We start from the raw sequence: 19,706 nt of genomic DNA on the forward strand, positions 1-19,706 counted from the left end.
GCGGCACGTGTATTTTGAACGGTGCACAAACGGACCGACGCCGGAGCAGGCAGAGAGGTGGCCGTCTGTGACTTGTCTCTGACAGGTTTTGGTTATTTTAAACAGATTATCCATAATCGCAGCAGAGTCTGGATTAAAATAATGCGAAGGAGGTAAAGTTTTTTTAAATAACTTTATTTTAATTTGGTTAAATCACGTTTGACTAGTGACAGCATTGTTGACACAGCAGCAGTTTGAGTGATGTGATGTTGTCTCTGGACAGACAAAAAGACTCCTCGTCCTCACAGACGACGTCCTTCTCGAAGCTGGTCTCAGGTGTGTGGTCCAGCTCACCCATGCACACGATGATCTGCTTTTTGAGGTCCATGAACTCAGCGTAGCGCTTCGCCTGGAAACACCGAGCAGGACAGCAGTGAGTCTCGTACAGAGTGGACTGTTGCTGCGCAGTGACCTGCAGCTTTTGTGTGGTTGGGACAGATGTCTCCTACCTTCTCTGCATTCTGGTTGGCTATGTGCTGCCCAAAGGTCTCCAGCTGTTGCAGTGAGGGGACGGAGTCTGCAGCGATGCCGTACGGGATGGAGCACAGGATGTCACACAGGTCCTGGTCCTGGTCCTGGTCCATCAGAGCCTTCAGCCGCTGCATCCGCTGAGTCTTCTCATTTATTATTCATATATTATATATTTATATATCAATATAAATAAATAATATATATATATATTTGTATGTATATTATTTATTTAAATTATTTATTTATAAATATATGCATTTATATTATATATTTATATTATATTTATAAATATAAATTATATATATATATATATATATATATATATATATATATAAATGAAGGTAATAATATATTAAGTGTTAAATTACTTTAAAAAAAGTGCTGAGTGTGTTGTCTCTGCCCAATCTGTCACTGTGCAAGAAGAAAAGGTTAAAATAACATTATTTTGGCTCTGAGTATATGTTGTCTTACTAAAGAAAGTTTAGACTTGGAGAAAAGTTATGCAATCTGGGGTTTCAGGCCAAATGTCTTGTGAATTCATTGCACTTTTTTTTTATTAGAAATATATATTGTAATTTTACACAAACTCGCACCGTTCCTTCCAAATCAGTTTTTTTTAAAGTGTGTGTATATATTTCTCTATCTCCTGTTTTTTTCTCAACTCTAGTTACAGTGACATATCAAAGCTGCATTATTATGCTAATTGATTATGGCTTTTGTTTTTATTTGGAAAAGCTTGTCAATAATAAATTGTTTTTACACTCAGCTGTACGTTATAAGTGCTTCTTTTCCAAGATGGCAGCCAATAAATAATAATGTAAGAATCACAAATTCTCATCAGGCGATGACCCTGCCTGACTAAAGGTTAATACCACACAGTGTCAATAGCCACATGCTCCACAAAAGGGATCTGTCTGACACACAGCAGTTCTCTATTACTAAAATGCTTTGCAACTTTCAGTCCCCTGGAGGTCATTAGCCTACACACTACAAAACTAGTATAAACTACCACATCCCACCTTTCATAAATCTGCCCATTACACTTAGCTTTAAGCAATTTGCTGAAGTTGAATGTTAAACTGAATAACATGTATGTATGACAAAAACAAATGAAACATGACTATTACATACAACCAATTGCATTCCAGCACATTTGAAATTATGCACAGCTGTGTGTGTGTGAAGAGGGGCCTGATGTCCATCCTGTCCTCATGACAAACGCTCTACAGGTGTAGGAAATTGGAGAGTACTATATAAGATGGCTTGGTCTCTTCCAATTTTGTGGGTTTGCAAGTTAAGGCGAGTTGCAAGATAGAGAGAGACAGTGACAGAGAATAGTGATAGCGATTGCGATTGTGATTGAGAGAGTTTGAGTGATTCTGAGTGGACCGTGTGTGACAGAGTGAGTGAAATTGCAAGTGTGGTTTGTGCGTCTGTGTGTTTGTGGCAGTGTGGATTTGGTGTGTAGGTGAGTGTAGGGACAGGCATTTACACATTAGATGGGGACCTTTATTACATCTGCCGTCGCAAGAAGAACAGGGCAGAGAACCTTGCAAAAGTTGTTCTTAGCGCTGAAGAACAACAAGCCAGTCACCTCTTCCATGAGGATTATTGGAAAATGGGTGAGTTATATTCAAATTATTAAGCATGTGTTGAAAGGCTGGCAGCAGTCTGCAGCTGTGCTGAGATGGTTGATAATTATCCATGGGTTACTTTTAATGGTCATTAGTTGGACGTATAATATGTGTAATGTTTAGTTTGTCTGATTTTGATTGCACAGTGTCCCCAGTGCCAGCGAAAGAGGGCTAACATTAAAGAAAAACAGGACTACAATCCAATAGAGGTCAACTTGAACAGTGCAATAATGTGTATATATTTATTTATATTATATTTATATATATATTTATATATACCCAAATCTTCCTGAGGGACCTTCTGAAAGGGAGTCATCTTATGATTTGGATTTTTTTTTATCTTATCCGCATCTGCAGCCAACCAGCAGCCAACCAGAATGCAGAGAAGGTAGGAGACATCTGTCCCAACCACACAAAAGCTGCAGGACACTGCGCAGCGACAGTCCACTCTGTACGAGACTCGCTGCTGTCCTGCTCGGTGTTTCCAGGCGAAGCGCTACGCTGAGTTCATGGACCTCAAAAAGCAGATCATCGTGTGCATGGGTGAGCTGGACCACACACTGCCCACACTGAGACCCCAGCATGTCACTGCAAGACCCTGGAACCCTGCAGCAATCCGGAAACATCTGAGTAAATTATTAAACTCCACCTAAGCAATGATGATTTCACAGATGGCTGCCATCTTTTCAGTAATCAAGAAGATATGGGCTGGCATGGTCCCGAAAGTACTCTGGGCAAAAATGGGGCCATACAAGCTATTTTCAGAAAACATGGCTGACTTGGCCCCAGGAAAGCAGTTGGAGAGTGAAGTATGTCCTTTTCCTGCTTCTCTGGTTTTTCTGTTTTGTTGGAGAACTGACTTACTTTTATATCGTCCTTGCAGGTTGTACATGCATATTTGGCGACTGTTGGCCGGAAGACAGGAGCCTCTATTCTTGATTCATATGCCCTCACAGCTGCATGTGAGGTGTTTGTTTGTAAGGTAACTAATCACGTTCCACCTTGTGAGAACGTATTTCTAATCATTATCGATATTCTCATTACTACCATGACACATGTGCTGGCTTGCAGAACAAATACTGTGCGACACCACTATAGCGTTCCGTGTCGACCTAGAGGGTGTGTCGCAATTAAGGTTGGACATGGCTGCGTACCTGCTAAAAGAAACGGGTATACTTAAAGATAGATATGAATGCATTTCTACTAAACATGGTTCCATATGCATTACATGCCCACATTGTGTTTGTCTTCCAGATGACCTGTCAGATCTGTGCAGGGCATGTGGGGAGAGCAGCTCTGGAGCTGATATGGATGAATGGGTATGTTCATGTGCAACACTGGACAATGGAAGGACATCCTGGACATCACTGGATGGACCATCACATGAAGTTGATGGATTCTGGGAAACATGGTTTCATGCATTTCACATGTATTTCTGTGCACCCCTGAGGACACTGGGACATCTGAGGGGAACTCTACTGATTTTAAATAACCACAGCTAAGACTTAAGTCTATATACATGTTGGAATTTTGTTTTTTTTGCTTTTTAGTGTTGACAAGCACACGTGATTCATTTTTGTCTTTCTCTTTCAAATTGAATGCAGCATTTGCATGTGGTGGTACCACATGGACTGTGTAAACAGACCCCCCAACAGAGGGAGACTATAACTGCAATGTAGCAGAACAATAATAAACCTCTTCAATTGTACTTGTGTCTTTTGTCAATATGTAATTGACCTAAACAGGTGAATTGGTGCTTTGGGATACACATAGCTGTGTACGAGGCTGCACGGCGATTCAAATCCCAAACAATCCATGAAGCAATAACACACACCACAATTCATTTTATCCACCACTAGATGTCCTACTCGAGCACTGTGTCATTGAAGCCTCGAGTAATGAATGAAGTAATGAACTAACAGCGAATGTTTCTGTGTAAAGATGTGAATAAACACGTTTGTTTCTTTTCTTTGTGGTTGTTTATATTACGGTTACCGGGTCTGGATGAGCTCATAGCTCCATTAGGCTGCTATCATCACCAGCCAACCGCACCCCTCAGCTCTATGAAACTGTAGTGTGTGCGTTCGTTTCATTCACCAGCCGTTCAGCGGTGGGCGGATCCCTCACAGATCCACTGCTGAAACCACCACCGGCTCGTCCTGGTGCTACTCAACACGCGCCCCCTTTGTGGAACCAGCCAATCAGAGGGCGGAATGCTGCGGCACGCGTATTTTGAACGGTGCACAAACGGACCGACGCCGGAGCAGGCAGAGAGGTGGCCGTCTGTGACTTGTCTCTGACAGGTTTTGGTTATTTTAAACAGATTATCCATAATCGCAACAGAGTCTGGATTAAAATAATGCGAAGGAGGTAAAGTTTTTTTTTATTTACTTTATTTTAATTTGGTTAAATCACGTTTGGCTGTATACGCTAACGTTAGATGCTGTAGCAAGTTGCTAACTGTGAGTCTAGCTAGCGTCAACATCGATTAGCTGAAATGGTTTAATTTTAATTATTCATTTTTATTTAATATTCGGGCCGTGTTGTCCACCTGTTCGTCCCTGTAGCGAGGTGCTCGCAGCAGAGGCGGTGTCCTGCCTGAATAAAGCGCTGTGCCACCTGAAGGACATATGGGAGGAGATCGGCATCCCAGAGGACCAGAGACTGCAGAGGACTAATGTGGTCAAAAACCACATAAAGGTGAGAACTCATATGTGTGTGTATATACTTTTTTTTTATGGGTAACACTTGTTGGTGTCCCAGTCCGGCTCCTACACAGGTTTCATCTTTAGTCCAAAGTTTGTGTGTCTGTGTTTCAGTGTGAGACAGAGAGTGAGGGGTGGGGGTGCTCACGAAACAACAACACTGAGTGAAACTAGGCCACTAGTTGTGACCCTGGTGATGTATGAGTCGGCTGAAACTAGTTTTCATGATTTAAAGTTCAAGCAAACATTTCTGATGAGGTTTTATTTCAACATGGGGATAATGATATTTACAGTCTGGGGCATTTTTAAAGTGCAACAATACATGTGTGGTGAAACAAGGTGTTGCATTATTTATGGAGGCCTGTTTTCACTTCAGATCAAACGGAATGTTGTTACTGAGAGCTGCATTCTGTCTTAATAATTCCTAATAAGTCAGCATTAAGGAGCAGAGTTATGCTAAACACAGAAAAACCTGATGCTGACTTGGCCTACTGTATTTATCCAACAGAATTTACTAGAAATGATGATTAAAGAAGAGGAGTCTCTGAAAAAGAGACTCATTAGCAGCATCCAAACGTGCCAACAGGAAATGGAGAAGCTCTGCTTGGAACTTCAGCTGTCTGTGTTTGAGGTAACAGAACAGCAGCATCATTGTTACATATCGGTGAAGTAAATGTCTGGAGTCATCTTATGATTTGGATTTTTTTTTTATCTTATCTGCATGTTAAGGAGGAAGACGGTATCGGCATGCTGCAGCGAGAGAAGAACATCCGCACACAGGTGGAGGCTCTGATGAATGAGAAGACTCAGCGGATGCAGCGGCTGAAGGCTCTGATGGACCAGGACCAGGACCTGTGTGACATCCTGTGCTCCATCCCGTACGGCATCGCTGCAGACTCCGTCCCCTCACTGCAACAGCTGGAGACCTTTGGGCAGCACATAGCCAACCAGAATGCAGAGAAGGTAGGAGACATCTGTCCCAACCACACAAAAGCTGCAGGTCACTGCGCAGCGACAGTCCACTCTGTACGAGACTCACTGCTGTCCTGCTCGGTGTTTCCAGGCGAAGCGCTACGCTGAGTTCATGGACCTCAAAAAGCAGATCATCGTGTGCATGGGTGAGCTGGACCACACACCTGAGACCAGCTTCGAGAAGGACGTCGTCTGTGAGGACGAGGAGTCTTTTTGTCTGTCCAGAGACAACATCACATCACTCAAACTGCTGCTGTGTCAGGCAAGAACAATGCTGTACAACACTACTACAGAAGGAAAAGCTTTTTTAAAAGAAAGTAACTGTTGTATTTATGCCGATCCTGCAGCTGGAGGAACGCAAGGCAGAGAATGAGGCGGTATGTGAGGCACACCGAGAGAAGATCCAGCAGCTGTGGGACAGACTGCAGGTCCCCCAGGAGGAGCGAGAGCCCTTCAACGAGCACATGGTCACGTCCAGGAGGAGGAACCTGGAGGCGGTAAGAAGCGTCTTGCCTGTGTGCTTGGTTCTGTGCGGTTCGGCTGACACATTTATTCCCCCCCCCCCCCCCCCCTCCTCAGTTACAAGCAGAGGTGCAGCGCCTGGAGGAGCTCAAGCTGCTAAACATCCGCAACGTCACAGAGGCCATCCGCTCCGAGATCGCAGTGTTCTGGGAGAAGTGCTTCTTCAGCATCGACCAGCGGCAGGCTTTCACACCATATTTTAGTGGTGGGTTTTTTTTATTCATTGATCGCTTAATATCCTCCAGAGTCACCCTGGGAGTTTGTTTGATGACATTGCTACTGTCGTATTTTAGAGTGTTTCACTGAAGAGCTGTTGAGTTTGCATGATGCTGAGATCCAGCGCTTGAAGCAGCACTATGAGGATCACAAAGAACTGTTCGAAGGGGTTCACAGATGGGAAGAAAGCTGGAGACTCTTCCTGGAGCTGGAGGTGGGATTAATGTGCAGTTATCACTTTGTCCAAACAATATGTTAGAAAGGATGACGCCATATTAACGACTCCATCTTCTCATCCTTAGAAAAAAGCCACAGATCCGACGCGGTTCACTAACAGAGGAGGGAATCTTCTCAAAGAGGAGAAGCAGAGGTCTGAGCTGCATAAAAGCCTGCCGAAGGTAAGACTTGTTGTTTCTGGCTGGAAGTATCTTCTGGCAAATCAAAGGACAGTCACTCACTGTTGTATGTTTATTTTGTTTTTTAGCTTGAAAAGAATTTAAAAGCCCAGATCGATGACTGGGAGAGCTCCCAGGGTCGGGAGTTCCTGGTGAACGGACAGAAGTTTCTGCAGTACGTGGAGGAACAGTGGGAGCTGCACAGAATAGAGAAAGAAAAGGAGAAACAAGAGCGGGTAACACGCTTTGTTATATTGAGCCGAAACTTGTGTGTTTGCTGAGAATCGTTCTAACATTTTCCTCTTGGCTGTAACAGCACCTTAAAAAGAGCAAACAGACTGAGGAGGACATGCTGTACGGGACAGCAGTACGAACTCCGAGCAAACGCAGATTCCTCGGCACCACAACCCCAAGCAAGACGCGCAAGGTTTGCTGATTCACTCTTCATGATATTTTTGATTTGATAGAACAGCCTCCTCTTCGCCACTCACCCTCCCGCTGTCTCTCACCAGTTTAATTCCACAGCCAGCGTCTCCAGCGCCACCTCCAACAGCACCATGCGCTCCGTGTATGGAGGAACGGTGTGCCGCTCGCCGGTGCCCCGCCCTCCCCTCTCAGCCAATAAGGTCGGCTTAAAGACGAATTTCGGTCAGGACACTATTAGCTGATTACAACGGTCGTGTTAATCCACATGTTTTGTTCTTGTGCTGTGCATCATCCAGACACCAGGAGCAGCGCGTACACCCGGCGGTGGCAAGCCCCCCCACCCGAGACTGCGGGGCTGCAACAAAGAGAATGAGGCCCAGATTAAGGGGAGCCCTCTGAGGGGTGCGTTGCTGGCCCACGCTAGTCCACAGCCTAACTTCAGCATGGCCTCTGTTGCCAGCACATATTCAGAGTTTGTGGTAATTCACTCTTGTGTTTCTCTTTTATTTCCTCTTCTGTGCAGTAACACATTGAAGTTTTTTTGTGGATAATGTACAGATGTTAATCATGTGAATTTATGTTTTAGAGGGACTTGGTCAACCCTGAATCTGTTCAGTCGAGGTGTGTTTGGAATCCTAAAACCTGACTAATGTCCTGTTCAACGCAATAATCGCATGCTTCTAATCAAAAGAGGAGCTTGGCCTTAAATGTGTTAGCAGAGGACACAGGAAGAGGGACAGATATGTGAAGTCTGGAAGGAGCTATTGTCAACCAAAAACTAAAGAATGGGAGGTCCTAGAGCAGAACATTTCTAACCATGTGTCAGTCTATCTGCATCAAAAGTTGGACAAATTGGAAATCCAACGGTGTAGATTCTAATAAGATTATTTTTTTAAGATGTGGAATAGAGAGCCGAGATAAGATAAATAATCCTTTATTAGCCCCTCACAGGGGAAATTCACAAGGCCAGCAAGTGTTTATAGTTATATTTGGTGATAAAGGCTTAAATTAATCATCTTGAGTAGCAGTGACACCAACAGGTCTGCATTGTGATGTTAAATCAGGCCAAATGAGCTTGATGTCAGTGTCCTGTTTGACCTAACGCTCGGCTTCACTTAGACGCTTCTCTCCCACTTACAGAAGCACCAGTTTTACACCTATTCGTCTGTGTGAAATCCTCTTCACTGCACTAACAGCCTTAGTTTTAAACCAGTAAGTTCCCATTTAGTTTGTTTCTAAACTAAAAGTTTTTTTTCCCCGAACAGCGAGACCTGTCCAAGACCTCCGACGCCAAGATCCAGCACGACATCTTGAACTCGACAGCCTCCAACCTTCAACCTCTCCACACTGATGGATTATGATTCTCTCCAATGAAGCTCTGGTCTCATCCAAAAACGCATCCACTACCTTTCACAGCTCCCAGCTTTTATATATAAATGAAGGTAATAATATATTAAGTGTTAAATTACTAAAAAAAGGTGCCGAGTGTGTTGTCTCCAGTCTGTCACTGTGCAAGAAGAAAAGGTTAAACTAACGCTATTTTGGCTCTCTGAGTACACGTTGTCTTTGTTAAACTAAAGAAAGTTTAGACTTCTCAAGTTATGCAATCTGGGGTTTCAGGCCAAATGTATTGTGAATTCATTGCACTTTTTTATTAGAAATATATATATTGTAATTTTACACTAACTCACACTGTTCCTTCCAAATCAGTTTTGTTTTTATAAATGTGTGTATATATTTCTGTATCCTGTTTTTTTTCCTGATAGAAACTCAACTCTAGTTACAGTGACATATCAAAGCTGCATTATTATGCTAATGTAGTTGATTATGGCTGATTTGGAAAAGCTTGTCAATAATAAATGCTTTTTCCATGAAGAATAAGCAGCCTCGTGGTCTGGAGTGATTTTATGGTTTTCACCAGCTTGTGAGCTGTAAGTGATAAAGTGCTTCTTTTCCAAGATGGCAGCCAATAAATTGTAAGAATCACTCACAAATTCTCATCAGGCGATGACCCTGCCTGACTTCCATGTCAGCAGATTCCTCCGACTGAAGTTTGGACTTTAAAGTGATTTACTGACTGCCGTGATAAGCCGTGTGTGTGTGTCGGTGTGCGCCATGTAGCTTAGTTCTGTGACATGGATCAAATATAAATTATAAGGACCAGTATTTAAAGGAGGTCAGACTATAAACATCTGACTCATTGTGTCCGTTTTAAAGGCTGGAGCAGTTTGTTTGATTTGACTTCCGGGCTCTTTAATGTAATCACTGTTGTCGGGGCTACTTGATGCGATCTCACTGTGTAGGCTGGGAATGTGCCAGACTCCTGACTGCTTACGTTGTCTTGTTGTCCTGACTCGGCAAACTTTCTGCCAGTGATGTCAAACAGCATCATGATCAAATAGCTGACTGTGAGGTCCTGCTGTGTTTGTTTGTTTTTCTTTTGTGCCACCTATAGAGTCCTAATAATCAAAGTATGGATAGTTGGAGGAAAATGAACACATAAGGGTGCGTTCAAAGTATGCACAGGGGAAAAAAACAGTTTTGTTTTCTTCTTGAGATAAACAAAATAATATTAAACTGTGCTGACATTGAAAGAGGATGTAAGTGCTAAATAATAAAAATAATATATGAAAAATACAATAAAGTAAAAGATTCTGGGTCAATTAAAAATCTGTAAATTAAGGATATTCTAAAACAAGCTGAAAATAAATATATGCTGTGCTTTTACATATGGATTTATAACTTGATAAAAATATAAAACTCCAAGTAAAGTATGCACTGACACATTTTCATGTCTTCATGTTGTCTACAAACAAACTCCAGCGTGTATTTTAACCTCGGCGGAAACCTCTCAAATTAATTTCAAAATAAAATCTCGACCAAATTGATTGATATAGATAGACAATATTACCCTTCAAATACAAACATAAAGTTAGATATACTGACCGGGTTTTGTTACAGAATTACTCTGATTGTGTGCGTTTCCTGTTTTCAATCAACTTTTACTGTTTTTGGAAGTCGCGGTATTTATTCTGAAGGACTGGCACCGGAAGTCCTGTTGTTACCGGAAGTGTCCACCGGAGGAGGCGGAACACATCTTTTATTGAAAACACGTTAGCCGAGTGACAGGTCAGACTGTGCTACAAGGGGTCAACGGGTGAAACTGGCAGCATCAGAACACGGAGCAGTAATGAAGAGTTAACGGCGTCCAGAGGCCGATTCTCTACATTATTCGTCATAACGCCGCAGGACGTCGCCATGTCCGGAGCGTTAGCAAGGCTGCTCTTCTACCCGACATTAGCCTACAATGTTGTCATGGAGAAGGTGTCGTCGAGACGGTGGTTTGACAGAGTGGACCAGACCGTCATCCTCGGTGCGCTGCCGTTCAGGTCCATGACTAAACAGGTCAGGCGCTCAAACACCCGGAACACCCGGAACACCGTGCTACCCTTCATGACATCTGTGAGGAGGGCGGTGCTGGTAGTGCTTAGTCGTAGACGTCGCTAGCCCTATTTTAGGGAGGCTTCAAAATAATCCAAAGCCCCCCTATAATTTGCGGCAATATTTTATGTATTATTATTATTATTATTATCTTGATTATTTCGGAGTTGACCACGTCGTATACGACATGAGAGCAAGTGTCTTACAAAGTCGCTCATACATCAGGAAAGTAATAGCTAGAGACGTTCTGTTTCTTTCCTCGAAAAGAGGACACTTCAGGCATGTGTGATGTAGACTGGCTGTATTATTCTACGGGCAAGTCAGTGTCCAATCGGACCATCGAGCGATATCACGAGGGGCTCAAATATCCAATTGTAGAGCCTTGTGCCTCTGACGTGGGGTATCAAAGATGTCTTCTGAAGACAAGAGAAGTATCTCCACTAACTAGCTGAGTCGTCTACACATCTGAAAAGCGGCCCTGAACGCAATAATAGACGCGTAGCGGACTGTTATCTCAGCCGGAAGGTGCATTGTTCTGCACACCCCTGTTATACACTGTTATTCACTGTTACTTCTCACTGGAAACTTTTATTTGACTTATTAGTGGTGCTATGTTTTGTTACGCTAACCCGGAAGTTACGTCGAAGACGTTCCGGATGAACAGGGGAGCTCGCTCCCAGACTCTCACAGTAAACAGCGCTTCTTTCATGTAGCGCAGCTTCATTTTTCAACTTTTGCCACACAACTATTGCAGGGACAAAAGAGACATTTACAGCGCGACTATTTCTGAAATAATAAGAAAAGATTATAGACTGAGATGCTGTTTCAGAGTCACTGGCAGAAGACTTTTCCACAGATGAACAGCTGGATTGGTGGTTGATAGGTGCAATATTCACACACCACACTATACAATAAATTACTTATTTGTTCTTTTGATGCACTATGTACAGTTTTCTACAAACCACTTCTACCTCCACTCATCTGTGCAGTAATTGTTAATCTGTAAACTCTTTTTTGATTGTATTGCATAATATCGGTAGTTTATTTTATTATGTATATAGCTTTTCTTATGTTTTGCTTTCTGTAACTGTGCTGTTGCAAAAACGCAATTTGCCCATTGTGGGACAAATCTGTGGGAAATTACCTGGAGCATCTGGAACCATCTGAAAAATAATATATATAATGACAATAAGAAATGAAGTAATCATAATGTGAGTCACTATTGTGTTTGAAGCTCGTTTTACCAGGATATGAAAAAGTAAACATAAGCAACCACAAAAAATGTAAAAAGGGTTTATTAATGCTAAAACATGGAGCGGTGCCTCTCAGATATTGAATACAATGATTTGTATACATTTCACTGTAAGGAGGACATTAAAGCTGGATCCATACTCCGCGAGACAAAGAGCGGAGAACGCACTCCACGGGTGGTAAGAGATACAAAAAAAGGTCTTTTCCGCACTGAGGTACCATACTCCGCGAGACGCGTGTGTGCAGAACTCCTCATACGGCCCGCCCACTAAACTATAAGGAAAGACTTTACTGAGTTTTTTAACACACCACAAGGACTTGTGCCATGGCAAGAGGGCATTATACAGAGAGGGTGCCTGCAACAGCGTGAGATGTCCGGCGATGAGTTGTGAAAATGCGACATTAAAAGTAACAATAGCAAAGATTCAGTGTTTGTGCCTTTATGACCACATTTGCACATCTACTGTGTTCCAATGTGCCTGCGATACTTCAAACTGTCCGGTGATGAGCTGTGAAGATGCGACATTAAAAGTAACAATAGCAAAGATATACAGACATTGTTAACGAGCCTGTTATGCCCGGGTATGTAGGAGTATATAGAATGGTAATAACAGTCACCATCTGGTATGTGTGAAGGGCTGTCTGGAGTTATTGGTGACAAATCACCCTGACTTGCCTTTCTTTCTTTCTTTTATTGCTCATCATGCAAACCAGTATGGTCTTATCTAAATCTGTTGAATCAGTGCTGTTTATACACCTACCTATATACCTGGAGAGGCTCTTGCGCTTCTCCACTTTCATCACGCCCACAATAAATTCCGACCAATCACAGCATGGTTGCCGCACAGCCTTGAAAGACAAAGTTCGGCCCGGACCCTGTGCACAGGAGTGCGGATCAGCGGGCGGTCAGAGACAAAAAATGACGTCATTTTGTGGGCGTAACGTCTGCAGGGGGGGAAAATGTCTTTGTCTCGCGGAGTATGGATCCAGCTTTACATTTGATTTAATTCACAGTTCTGCCTTTTTTGCCTGATTGGCATAGCAACGTGTACAGTTAAAGGAAATAAAGAGCTGGGGGGGGGGGGGGGGGGGCATGAAAATACTGTGATGACATGTTCTCATTCATTTTGTTCTCATCTCTGTAGGAAGAAGTGTGTTGTTGCTTTGAAAGTCTAAAATCATCCTATAACACAGAATTCGCAGGGAACAGCAGGGATGTTGAATTTCTGATCGCCTCGTCTCGTACTCTCATCTCTCAGTTTGGCCTCATACTGACTCTAACAGCTGATTGTTGCTGTTTCTTGTGCTGCAGCTGGTAGAAACAGAAAATGTCCGAGGGGTTATCACCATGAACGAGCAGTATGAGACCAAATATTTCTGCAACTCTGCTGAGGTGGGTTTACTTCTTATATTTCTTTAATGTTTTATAATGTTTATATTATCAACCTGTGGTTTATTAAAGGTCGGGTAGGAGATTTTATTCTGATGCACTTTTTGTTAAATTAGTGTAACTTCTCTTTACAATCCGATAGCAACCAATTAGTTTGGCAGTTTCACTTTAAAACGAAGAATATGAATCATCTGTGGAAGCTATAAAACACTAAAAACATCAGCCAATCCTCCGGGTGGACCCTGCGCGGAGTATTGGCTGGTTGTCACTCTCTTCCTGCTCTGCGTGCACCAGAGAGGTACGTGCATGATGGCCGAAGTCACAGACCGCAGCTCTTCTTCAGGTGATGCGCGTCCATGTGATTGGAGGCGTGGCTTCAGGGTGAGCTCCGAGAGAAAGGGGCGTGTGTTTACTTTCCAACTGACTCTCACTGAGTTTTCAGAATCTCCTACCCTACCTTAAACACAGCTTGTTTGTTCTACCTATCATGTTGCAAGACTCCCATGAGGAACGATGGTCAGAGCACTGGTTTCATCCGTTGTTTAGTCCTTGTTTGATGTGTGATGCAGGAGTGGCAGGCTGTCGGTGTGGACCAGCTGAGGCTGAGCACGGTGGACCTGACCGGCGTCCCCAGCCTGGAGAACCTCCACAGAGGAGTAGAGTTTGCACTGCAGCACAGAGAGCAGGGAACCAGCGTGTACGTCCACTGCAAAGCCGGGCGTTCCCGCAGCGCCACGCTAGCTGCTGCGTACCTCATACGGGTCAGTACACCACCTCCTGCTACCACTCCAGTGTATAAACAGCAACCTCTGCTGTAAGATAAGATAAGATACGACTTTATTGATCCCTGGAGGGAAACAAGACACAATTTGCTTACTAGAGTAGCATACAAACTAGAATAAAGCCAAACCGTTCCTTTCTCGGCATCACTTTGAGATTTTAATTCATGCTTTTATTACGAATCGGTTAGATTACTGCAACGCACTTTATTTTGGGCTCAGCCAGGCTTCACTTGCACGACTGCAGCTTATACAGAATGCTGCTGCACGGCTTTTAACTGGGACTAAGAAACGAGAGCACATTACTCCGATTTTAAAGTCATTGCACTGGCTCCCAATTCCTTTTCGCATTGATTTTAAAATTCTGTTATTTGTTTTTAAATCCCTTCATGGTCTCGCCCCTCAGTACATGTCTGACATGCTCCAGCCCCACTGCCCTGCTCGCTCTCTAAGGTCAGCTGACCAGTCTCTCCTGGTCGTCCCAAAAACACAGAGAAAACAGTGGAACAAACTGCCTTTGCACCTTAGACAGATTGATTCTTTTATGGTTTTTAAGTCATCACTTAAAACATATCTTTTTACTCTGGCTTTTAACTCTGTTTGAGTTGTTGACTTTAACTTGTTTTATTGTTCTTACCCCTGACTGGTGCTTTTATTGTATGGTTTTATATTCCTATGTTTTATCAAACTTATATTTATTTTATTTCATTTTATTCTATTTTATTAGTCAGTTATTCTATGCTTGGTAGGCTGTGTACAGCACTTTGGCTGACCCTGTTGTCTTTTAAAAGGTGCTCTATAAATAAAGATGGATTGGATTGGATTGGAGAATAAAATAACAAATAATCTAGAATTAAAAATAAAATAGTAACATAGACTAAATACTATGATTTACTTTAAAATATGACATCCTAAAACAATACTGACAAGCAGACAGAGTATGAACATGGCTCTGTTTAGGAGGATATTAATGACACAGGGTCTAAACTGGTAAGATCAATTTGCAGCTCATTTACATCAGATCAGTTTATTTCTCATTCCAGATGATGACTGGTATTTTTAAGCTGTTTTTGTGAAGCGTGGTGCTGCCTGTTGAGTCAGTCTGACACTGACGGTGTGCTTTTTCTGCTGACAGTTACACTGCTGCACTCCAGAGGAGGCCTGCCAGAAGCTGGCGTCAGTCCGCCCACACATCCTGGTTCGCTCAGCTCAGCTGGAGATGCTGAGGATATACTACCAGCAGGTGTGCCGACCATCCAGCTGAGAGAGAGAGAGAGCGGGGCGGACAGTCGGAGCTCAATACGATTCCACTGAAGCTGGAAGAGCAGACGTCAAACAGCTGTTTTCTTTCTCAGACAGCAAACTATAGAAAAGAAATGGTCCAACAGATTATTCTCAGATTATTATTCACCTCAATGGTTTTAAATCAGATTTTCACAAAAGGGCAGTTTTTTATTCACGATGAATTAAATTGATTTGGTCTAAAATGAGTAATTAATATCCGGAATATGTAAAGGATAGAATTTGTATTTAAAGAAATGGAAACACTCCAAAGGGAATTCCCTTTTGTAATTTTTAAAATCTTGTTTCAGCCAGAAGTAAACAAAATGTATAAAATAAACGAGTGGTATATGAATAATAAAACAGTCCAAACTTTGCTGGCTGAGATGTGAGAACATTTTACTGAACAATTCAGAATGAAGCGGTTACTGCTTGTATTTAAAATGTTTATTTCACAGTGCCTCAAAAAGACCATGGTGTTAAATAAACATTTGCTACATGAATACAGACTTATGGTGTCTTTATTTTTAAAGATAAGATTAAGTAAACACAACCCTCTACAGCTCACACACAGGTAGTTCTACCTAGAACTATATCCAGTCATTTTTCCCCCCATTATTTTGATATTATAAATTAAACCCATTTAATGCTGAAATGTCAGATATAGGAAAATATCTCTTATCAATAATCATCATTAAATCTGAAATCTTTACATTTAAAATGATTATACCAACACAGTTACATTCAAAATACATATTTATATATAATTATTATTACATTATTTTGTGTTCTTTTTAACTCATTAATGATTGATTCTCCTCCGCTCCTTTAGGGGGCGACAGAGCGGTCACAGTCGCCTCTCTGTCCGAAGAAGAACGCGTCTAGAGAGCAAAGATGGCGGCGTCGTTGGTGCGGTTTGTCCGCGGCGGTCTTGGACGGAGTTTTAACAGTAAGCTGACTAAAATTATGTTTATGTTTATTTAGACTGTTGACTGCAACAAAGCTTGTTATAATATATTCACCTGCAATTGACTTAAAGCAACACTGTGTTGTTTTTAACTGCCAAATGTCTCATGTTTGACCTTCGAGCTAGCTAAAGCTAGCTTTTACCCTGCGCTGAGCTGAATGGCTGCAGGTGGACGGTTATTGTGTTATTGTGACAGATGTTCTCAGTTAAAAACATAAACAGACATGCGAAGGAGAGCGTTTCGCTATTTATTTGTAACGTGATGCTTGAATTACGTGTCTTGCTTTGCGTGTCAGTGGCGTGTTTACATTCCCTGTAACTCATTCCTCTGCTGTTTTTAGTTGCGAGGACCTCATGTCTCCTCCAGCAGCAGAACAGACTGCAGAGCTCCACCACTGAAACCAGGCGTGAGTACACACCAGACCGAGTCTGGAGGACATGACTACATCAGATACATGTGGATAGTGGAAGTCATCTAGAAATATCGGACTTGATGTCTCTTCTGTGTTTCCTGCAGCCACCGTCAGGCCCAAAGATGCTGTCAGTCATCAGCAGCTGGCGGCGTTTGGAGAATATGTGGCTGAGACGATGCCGAAATATATTCAGCAGGTCCAGGTTAGTTCATATGACAAGACAACACTCACAGATTCATGATTTACATGAAAAGAAATTTCAAGTGGTTGAAGTGAGGAAACTGGACTTGTAAAGGAGTTTCTCTGCTCCTCCAAGCAGCTTCACCAGTTCTGTTTGGTGGAGAATACAGGTTTATATGTGGGTGGGGGTGTCAGGACCTGTCCTGATGCAGAAAAAAACATTTTTGTCTTTTCGATTTCTGTGTTTATGTGTGAGACAATAATTTGGATTCTTGTACAACATTTTTAATTTAATGCATTAAACAGCCAAAAGTGTGAGGACACTTCAGTCTTCTGAGTTAATGGGTGGATCAGACCCACCCACTGAGGTCCTCCGCCACATATAAACCTGTTCCCCCATCGAACAGTTAGAACTGATGAAGCTGCTTGGAGGAGCAGAGAAACGTCTTCAGGAAAACTCTACAAGTCCAGATGTCTTGCCCTTTAGTGAAAATGACCTGGATGAGAGAATCTTCATCAACATATGAAAAGAAAATGTGTGTGTGTGTGTGTGTGTGTGCGTGTGCGTGTGCGTGTGCGTGTGTGTGTGTGTGTGTGTGTAGGTGACCTGTTACAATGAGCTGGAGGTGATGATCCATCCTGACGGTGTGATACCTGTGCTGACCTTCTTGAGGGACCACACCAACGCTCAGTTCAGAAATATGATCGACCTGACGGCTGTCGACATCCCAACACGCCAGAACCGCTTTGAGGTATAATGTCATAAGAGTGCAGTCTAACGTTTCTTTTATCTGTTGTCAGTGCACTTTGCATCCACAGACATTAGTTTACTTTATTTTGGACTCAAGTATAACTAATACATGAGTAGAAAAACATGTACTGAGGTGAATCTTTGCTTATAAATATTTAAATTCTATGAACAACGAAGTGGCCGGTCGTTTCTAGATGGTGATGGCTAACCCTGGCTAATACTTATGTCAGACTGTGATGCTCATATCTGCCTAAATATAATCGCAAATCATCAACAGTCACTTGAAGTGAGGAAAATAAGCCTTTCCTCACCAGCATGATGCATGTGGTTGTCTTGTGATGAGGCTTTGCGATGAGGTGATGAGGTTGACCCAGCCCTGCAGAGTTCTGGGATGTGAAAGTTTTTTCTCATAATTTGCAACTTTACTGGAGAAGATTTTTCCATATATTTCTTTAATTGGATTACATTTGAATTTAGGTAAATGTTCCATCTTTTTTATTTGAATCCCTCTGCCGTTTTGGACCAGTGTCGGCGCCGCCTCGCTGTCTAAATGCTTTCACTGTGACCATTTGTGTGTGCTGGTCTGTAGATTGTGTACAACCTACTATCGCTCCGCTACAACTCTCGTATCCGCGTCAAGACATACACGGACGAGTTGACCCCGGTGGACTCTGCGGTCCCCGTCCACATGGCTGCCAACTGGTACGAGAGGGAGGTGAGTCAGAGCCTGCAGGCCAGCCTCAAGGTTTACTGCAGTTTATTTTATCAGGAGAGTTTTCACTGAGAGGAAAACTGTGTTTGAACAGATCTGGGACATGTTTGGAGTCTTCTTTGCTAACCACCCAGACCTGAGGCGCATCCTGACAGACTACGGCTTCGAGGGTCACCCCTTCAGGAAGGACTTCCCTCTGTCAGGATATGTGGAGGTGGGTTCTTACAGCTGCAGTCGGCACCATCATTAATCCAAACATTAGTGTAACACACTCAGACTGAAACATGCGTCTCTGCAGGTGCGTTATGACGACGAGTGCAAGCGCGTGGTGGCAGAACCTGTGGAGCTGTCGCAGGAGTTCAGGAAGTTTGACCTGAACACACCCTGGGAGGTTTTCCCCGCCCATCGAGAGCCCAAACAGGCTGCACCCAAACTGGAGGCTGGAGACAAGGCCCCTGAGAAGAAGTGAAGCCCCCCCACCACCTCTTCTGTTCAGCCTGCACACACTTCAACATGTTCTGTCCGTTTGTGACATTCTTAGAGACGAGCCTCTTCAGAACCCCTGATATTTATGTAAATAAAAAACATTAGTCAAACTGTGGTGGTCTGAGGTTTGATTTGGACTGTTCTGCTGAGATGAGGGAGAAACGGGTCAGCAGTTTTACACACACAGTCAGATGTGGCGACGCCTTCTCGATCATCTCCTTGATCTCATCATGCAGTAAAAACGATTTTTTTTGCTCTTAGATTTACATGCAGTGGTTAGCGCTGTCAGCAAGAAGGTTCCTGGTTCGATTCTGACTGGTGCCTTTCCATGTGTAGGTTTGCATGTTCTCCCTGTGCCTGTGTGGGTTTTCTCCGGGTACTCCAGGTTCCTCCCACATTTGAACGATGTGCTTGTTCGGTCAATTGGTCACTCTACATTGAGTGTGAATGGTTGTTTGACAGCGGCACGGCGATGCGGTGGTTAGCGCTGTCGCCTCAAAGCAAGAAGGTTCGATTCTGACTCGTGGCCTGTCTGTGTGGAGTTTGCCCTTTCTTCTGTCTGTATGTTGCCCTGTGATGGACTGCTGTACCCCGCCTCTCACCTGTAGGAGAGCTAGGATAGGCTCCAGCCCCTGTGAGCCTGCACTGCAGGACAAAGTGGGTTCAGAGGACAGA

At 43.1% G+C, this 19,706-nt stretch overlaps 4 protein-coding genes across 5 annotated transcripts; 3 read left to right on the forward strand and 1 right to left on the reverse strand.

The window, feature by feature from the left end:
• Window positions 1–202: 202 nt before the first annotated feature.
• On the reverse strand, window positions 203–644 carry LOC114433594 (protein regulator of cytokinesis 1-like). The gene is made up of 2 exons (XM_028402236.1): window positions 489–644; window positions 203–388 (listed from the first exon to the last, which is right to left on the reverse strand). Exons 1-2 carry the CDS (start codon window positions 642–644, stop codon window positions 203–205), a joined length of 342 nt encoding a protein of 113 aa, XP_028258037.1.
• A 3,748-nt stretch (window positions 645–4,392) lies between these two features.
• LOC114433327 (protein regulator of cytokinesis 1-like) lies at window positions 4,393–9,136 on the forward strand. Of its 2 annotated transcripts, XM_028401832.1 has the most exons (15): window positions 4,393–4,514; window positions 4,712–4,844; window positions 5,358–5,480; window positions 5,579–5,812; window positions 5,913–6,083; window positions 6,169–6,318; window positions 6,401–6,548; window positions 6,637–6,773; window positions 6,862–6,957; window positions 7,044–7,190; window positions 7,271–7,381; window positions 7,467–7,580; window positions 7,677–7,859; window positions 7,967–8,001; window positions 8,646–9,136. In XM_028401832.1, the coding sequence occupies exons 1-15, from the start codon at window positions 4,504–4,506 to the stop codon at window positions 8,692–8,694; spliced, it is 1,842 nt and encodes a 613-aa protein (XP_028257633.1). In that variant the 5' UTR covers window positions 4,393–4,503; the 3' UTR covers window positions 8,695–9,136. The 2 variants fall into 2 exon arrangements, with proteins under 2 accessions (XP_028257633.1, XP_028257632.1); XM_028401831.1 differs by lacking the exon at window positions 7,967–8,001.
• Window positions 9,137–10,452: 1,316 nt separating this feature from the next.
• On the forward strand, window positions 10,453–16,027 carry ptpmt1 (protein tyrosine phosphatase mitochondrial 1). The gene is made up of 4 exons (XM_028402124.1): window positions 10,453–10,785; window positions 13,385–13,465; window positions 14,032–14,223; window positions 15,377–16,027. Exons 1-4 carry the CDS (start codon window positions 10,639–10,641, stop codon window positions 15,503–15,505), a joined length of 549 nt encoding a protein of 182 aa, XP_028257925.1. The 5' UTR covers window positions 10,453–10,638; the 3' UTR covers window positions 15,506–16,027.
• Window positions 16,028–16,372: 345 nt separating this feature from the next.
• Window positions 16,373–19,141, forward strand: ndufs3 (NADH:ubiquinone oxidoreductase core subunit S3). The gene is made up of 7 exons (XM_028402030.1): window positions 16,373–16,471; window positions 16,831–16,896; window positions 17,007–17,104; window positions 17,685–17,834; window positions 18,423–18,548; window positions 18,640–18,759; window positions 18,844–19,141. Exons 1-7 carry the CDS (start codon window positions 16,417–16,419, stop codon window positions 19,012–19,014), a joined length of 786 nt encoding a protein of 261 aa, XP_028257831.1. The 5' UTR covers window positions 16,373–16,416; the 3' UTR covers window positions 19,015–19,141.
• Window positions 19,142–19,706: the final 565 nt, after the last annotated feature.

Source organism: Parambassis ranga, chromosome 3 (genome assembly GCF_900634625.1).
Source record: "Parambassis ranga chromosome 3, fParRan2.1, whole genome shotgun sequence".
Lineage (NCBI taxonomy): Eukaryota > Metazoa > Chordata > Actinopteri > Ambassidae > Parambassis > Parambassis ranga.

Coding starts and splice junctions, on each gene's coding strand:
- LOC114433327 (XM_028401831.1), top strand. Junction 5,481..5,578: donor TTCAGCTGTCTGTGTTTGAG/GTAACAGAACAG, acceptor CTGCATGTTAAG/GAGGAAGACGGTATCGGCAT. Junction 7,581..7,676: donor CTCCCCTCTCAGCCAATAAG/GTCGGCTTAAAG, acceptor TGCATCATCCAG/ACACCAGGAGCAGCGCGTAC.
- ptpmt1 (XM_028402124.1), top strand. CDS start 10,639: ATGTCCGGAGCGTTAGCAAGGCTGCTCTTCTACCCGACATTAGCCTAC. Junction 10,786..13,384: donor TCAGGTCCATGACTAAACAG/GTCAGGCGCTCA, acceptor CTTGTGCTGCAG/CTGGTAGAAACAGAAAATGT. Junction 13,466..14,031: donor ATTTCTGCAACTCTGCTGAG/GTGGGTTTACTT, acceptor TGTGTGATGCAG/GAGTGGCAGGCTGTCGGTGT.
- LOC114433594 (XM_028402236.1), bottom strand. CDS start 644: ATGCAGCGGCTGAAGGCTCTGATGGACCAGGACCAGGACCAGGACCTG. Junction 389..488: donor CCAACCAGAATGCAGAGAAG/GTAGGAGACATC, acceptor CGGTGTTTCCAG/GCGAAGCGCTACGCTGAGTT.
- ndufs3 (XM_028402030.1), top strand. CDS start 16,417: ATGGCGGCGTCGTTGGTGCGGTTTGTCCGCGGCGGTCTTGGACGGAGT. Junction 17,105..17,684: donor AATATATTCAGCAGGTCCAG/GTTAGTTCATAT, acceptor GTGTGTGTGTAG/GTGACCTGTTACAATGAGCT. Junction 18,760..18,843: donor CTCTGTCAGGATATGTGGAG/GTGGGTTCTTAC, acceptor GCGTCTCTGCAG/GTGCGTTATGACGACGAGTG.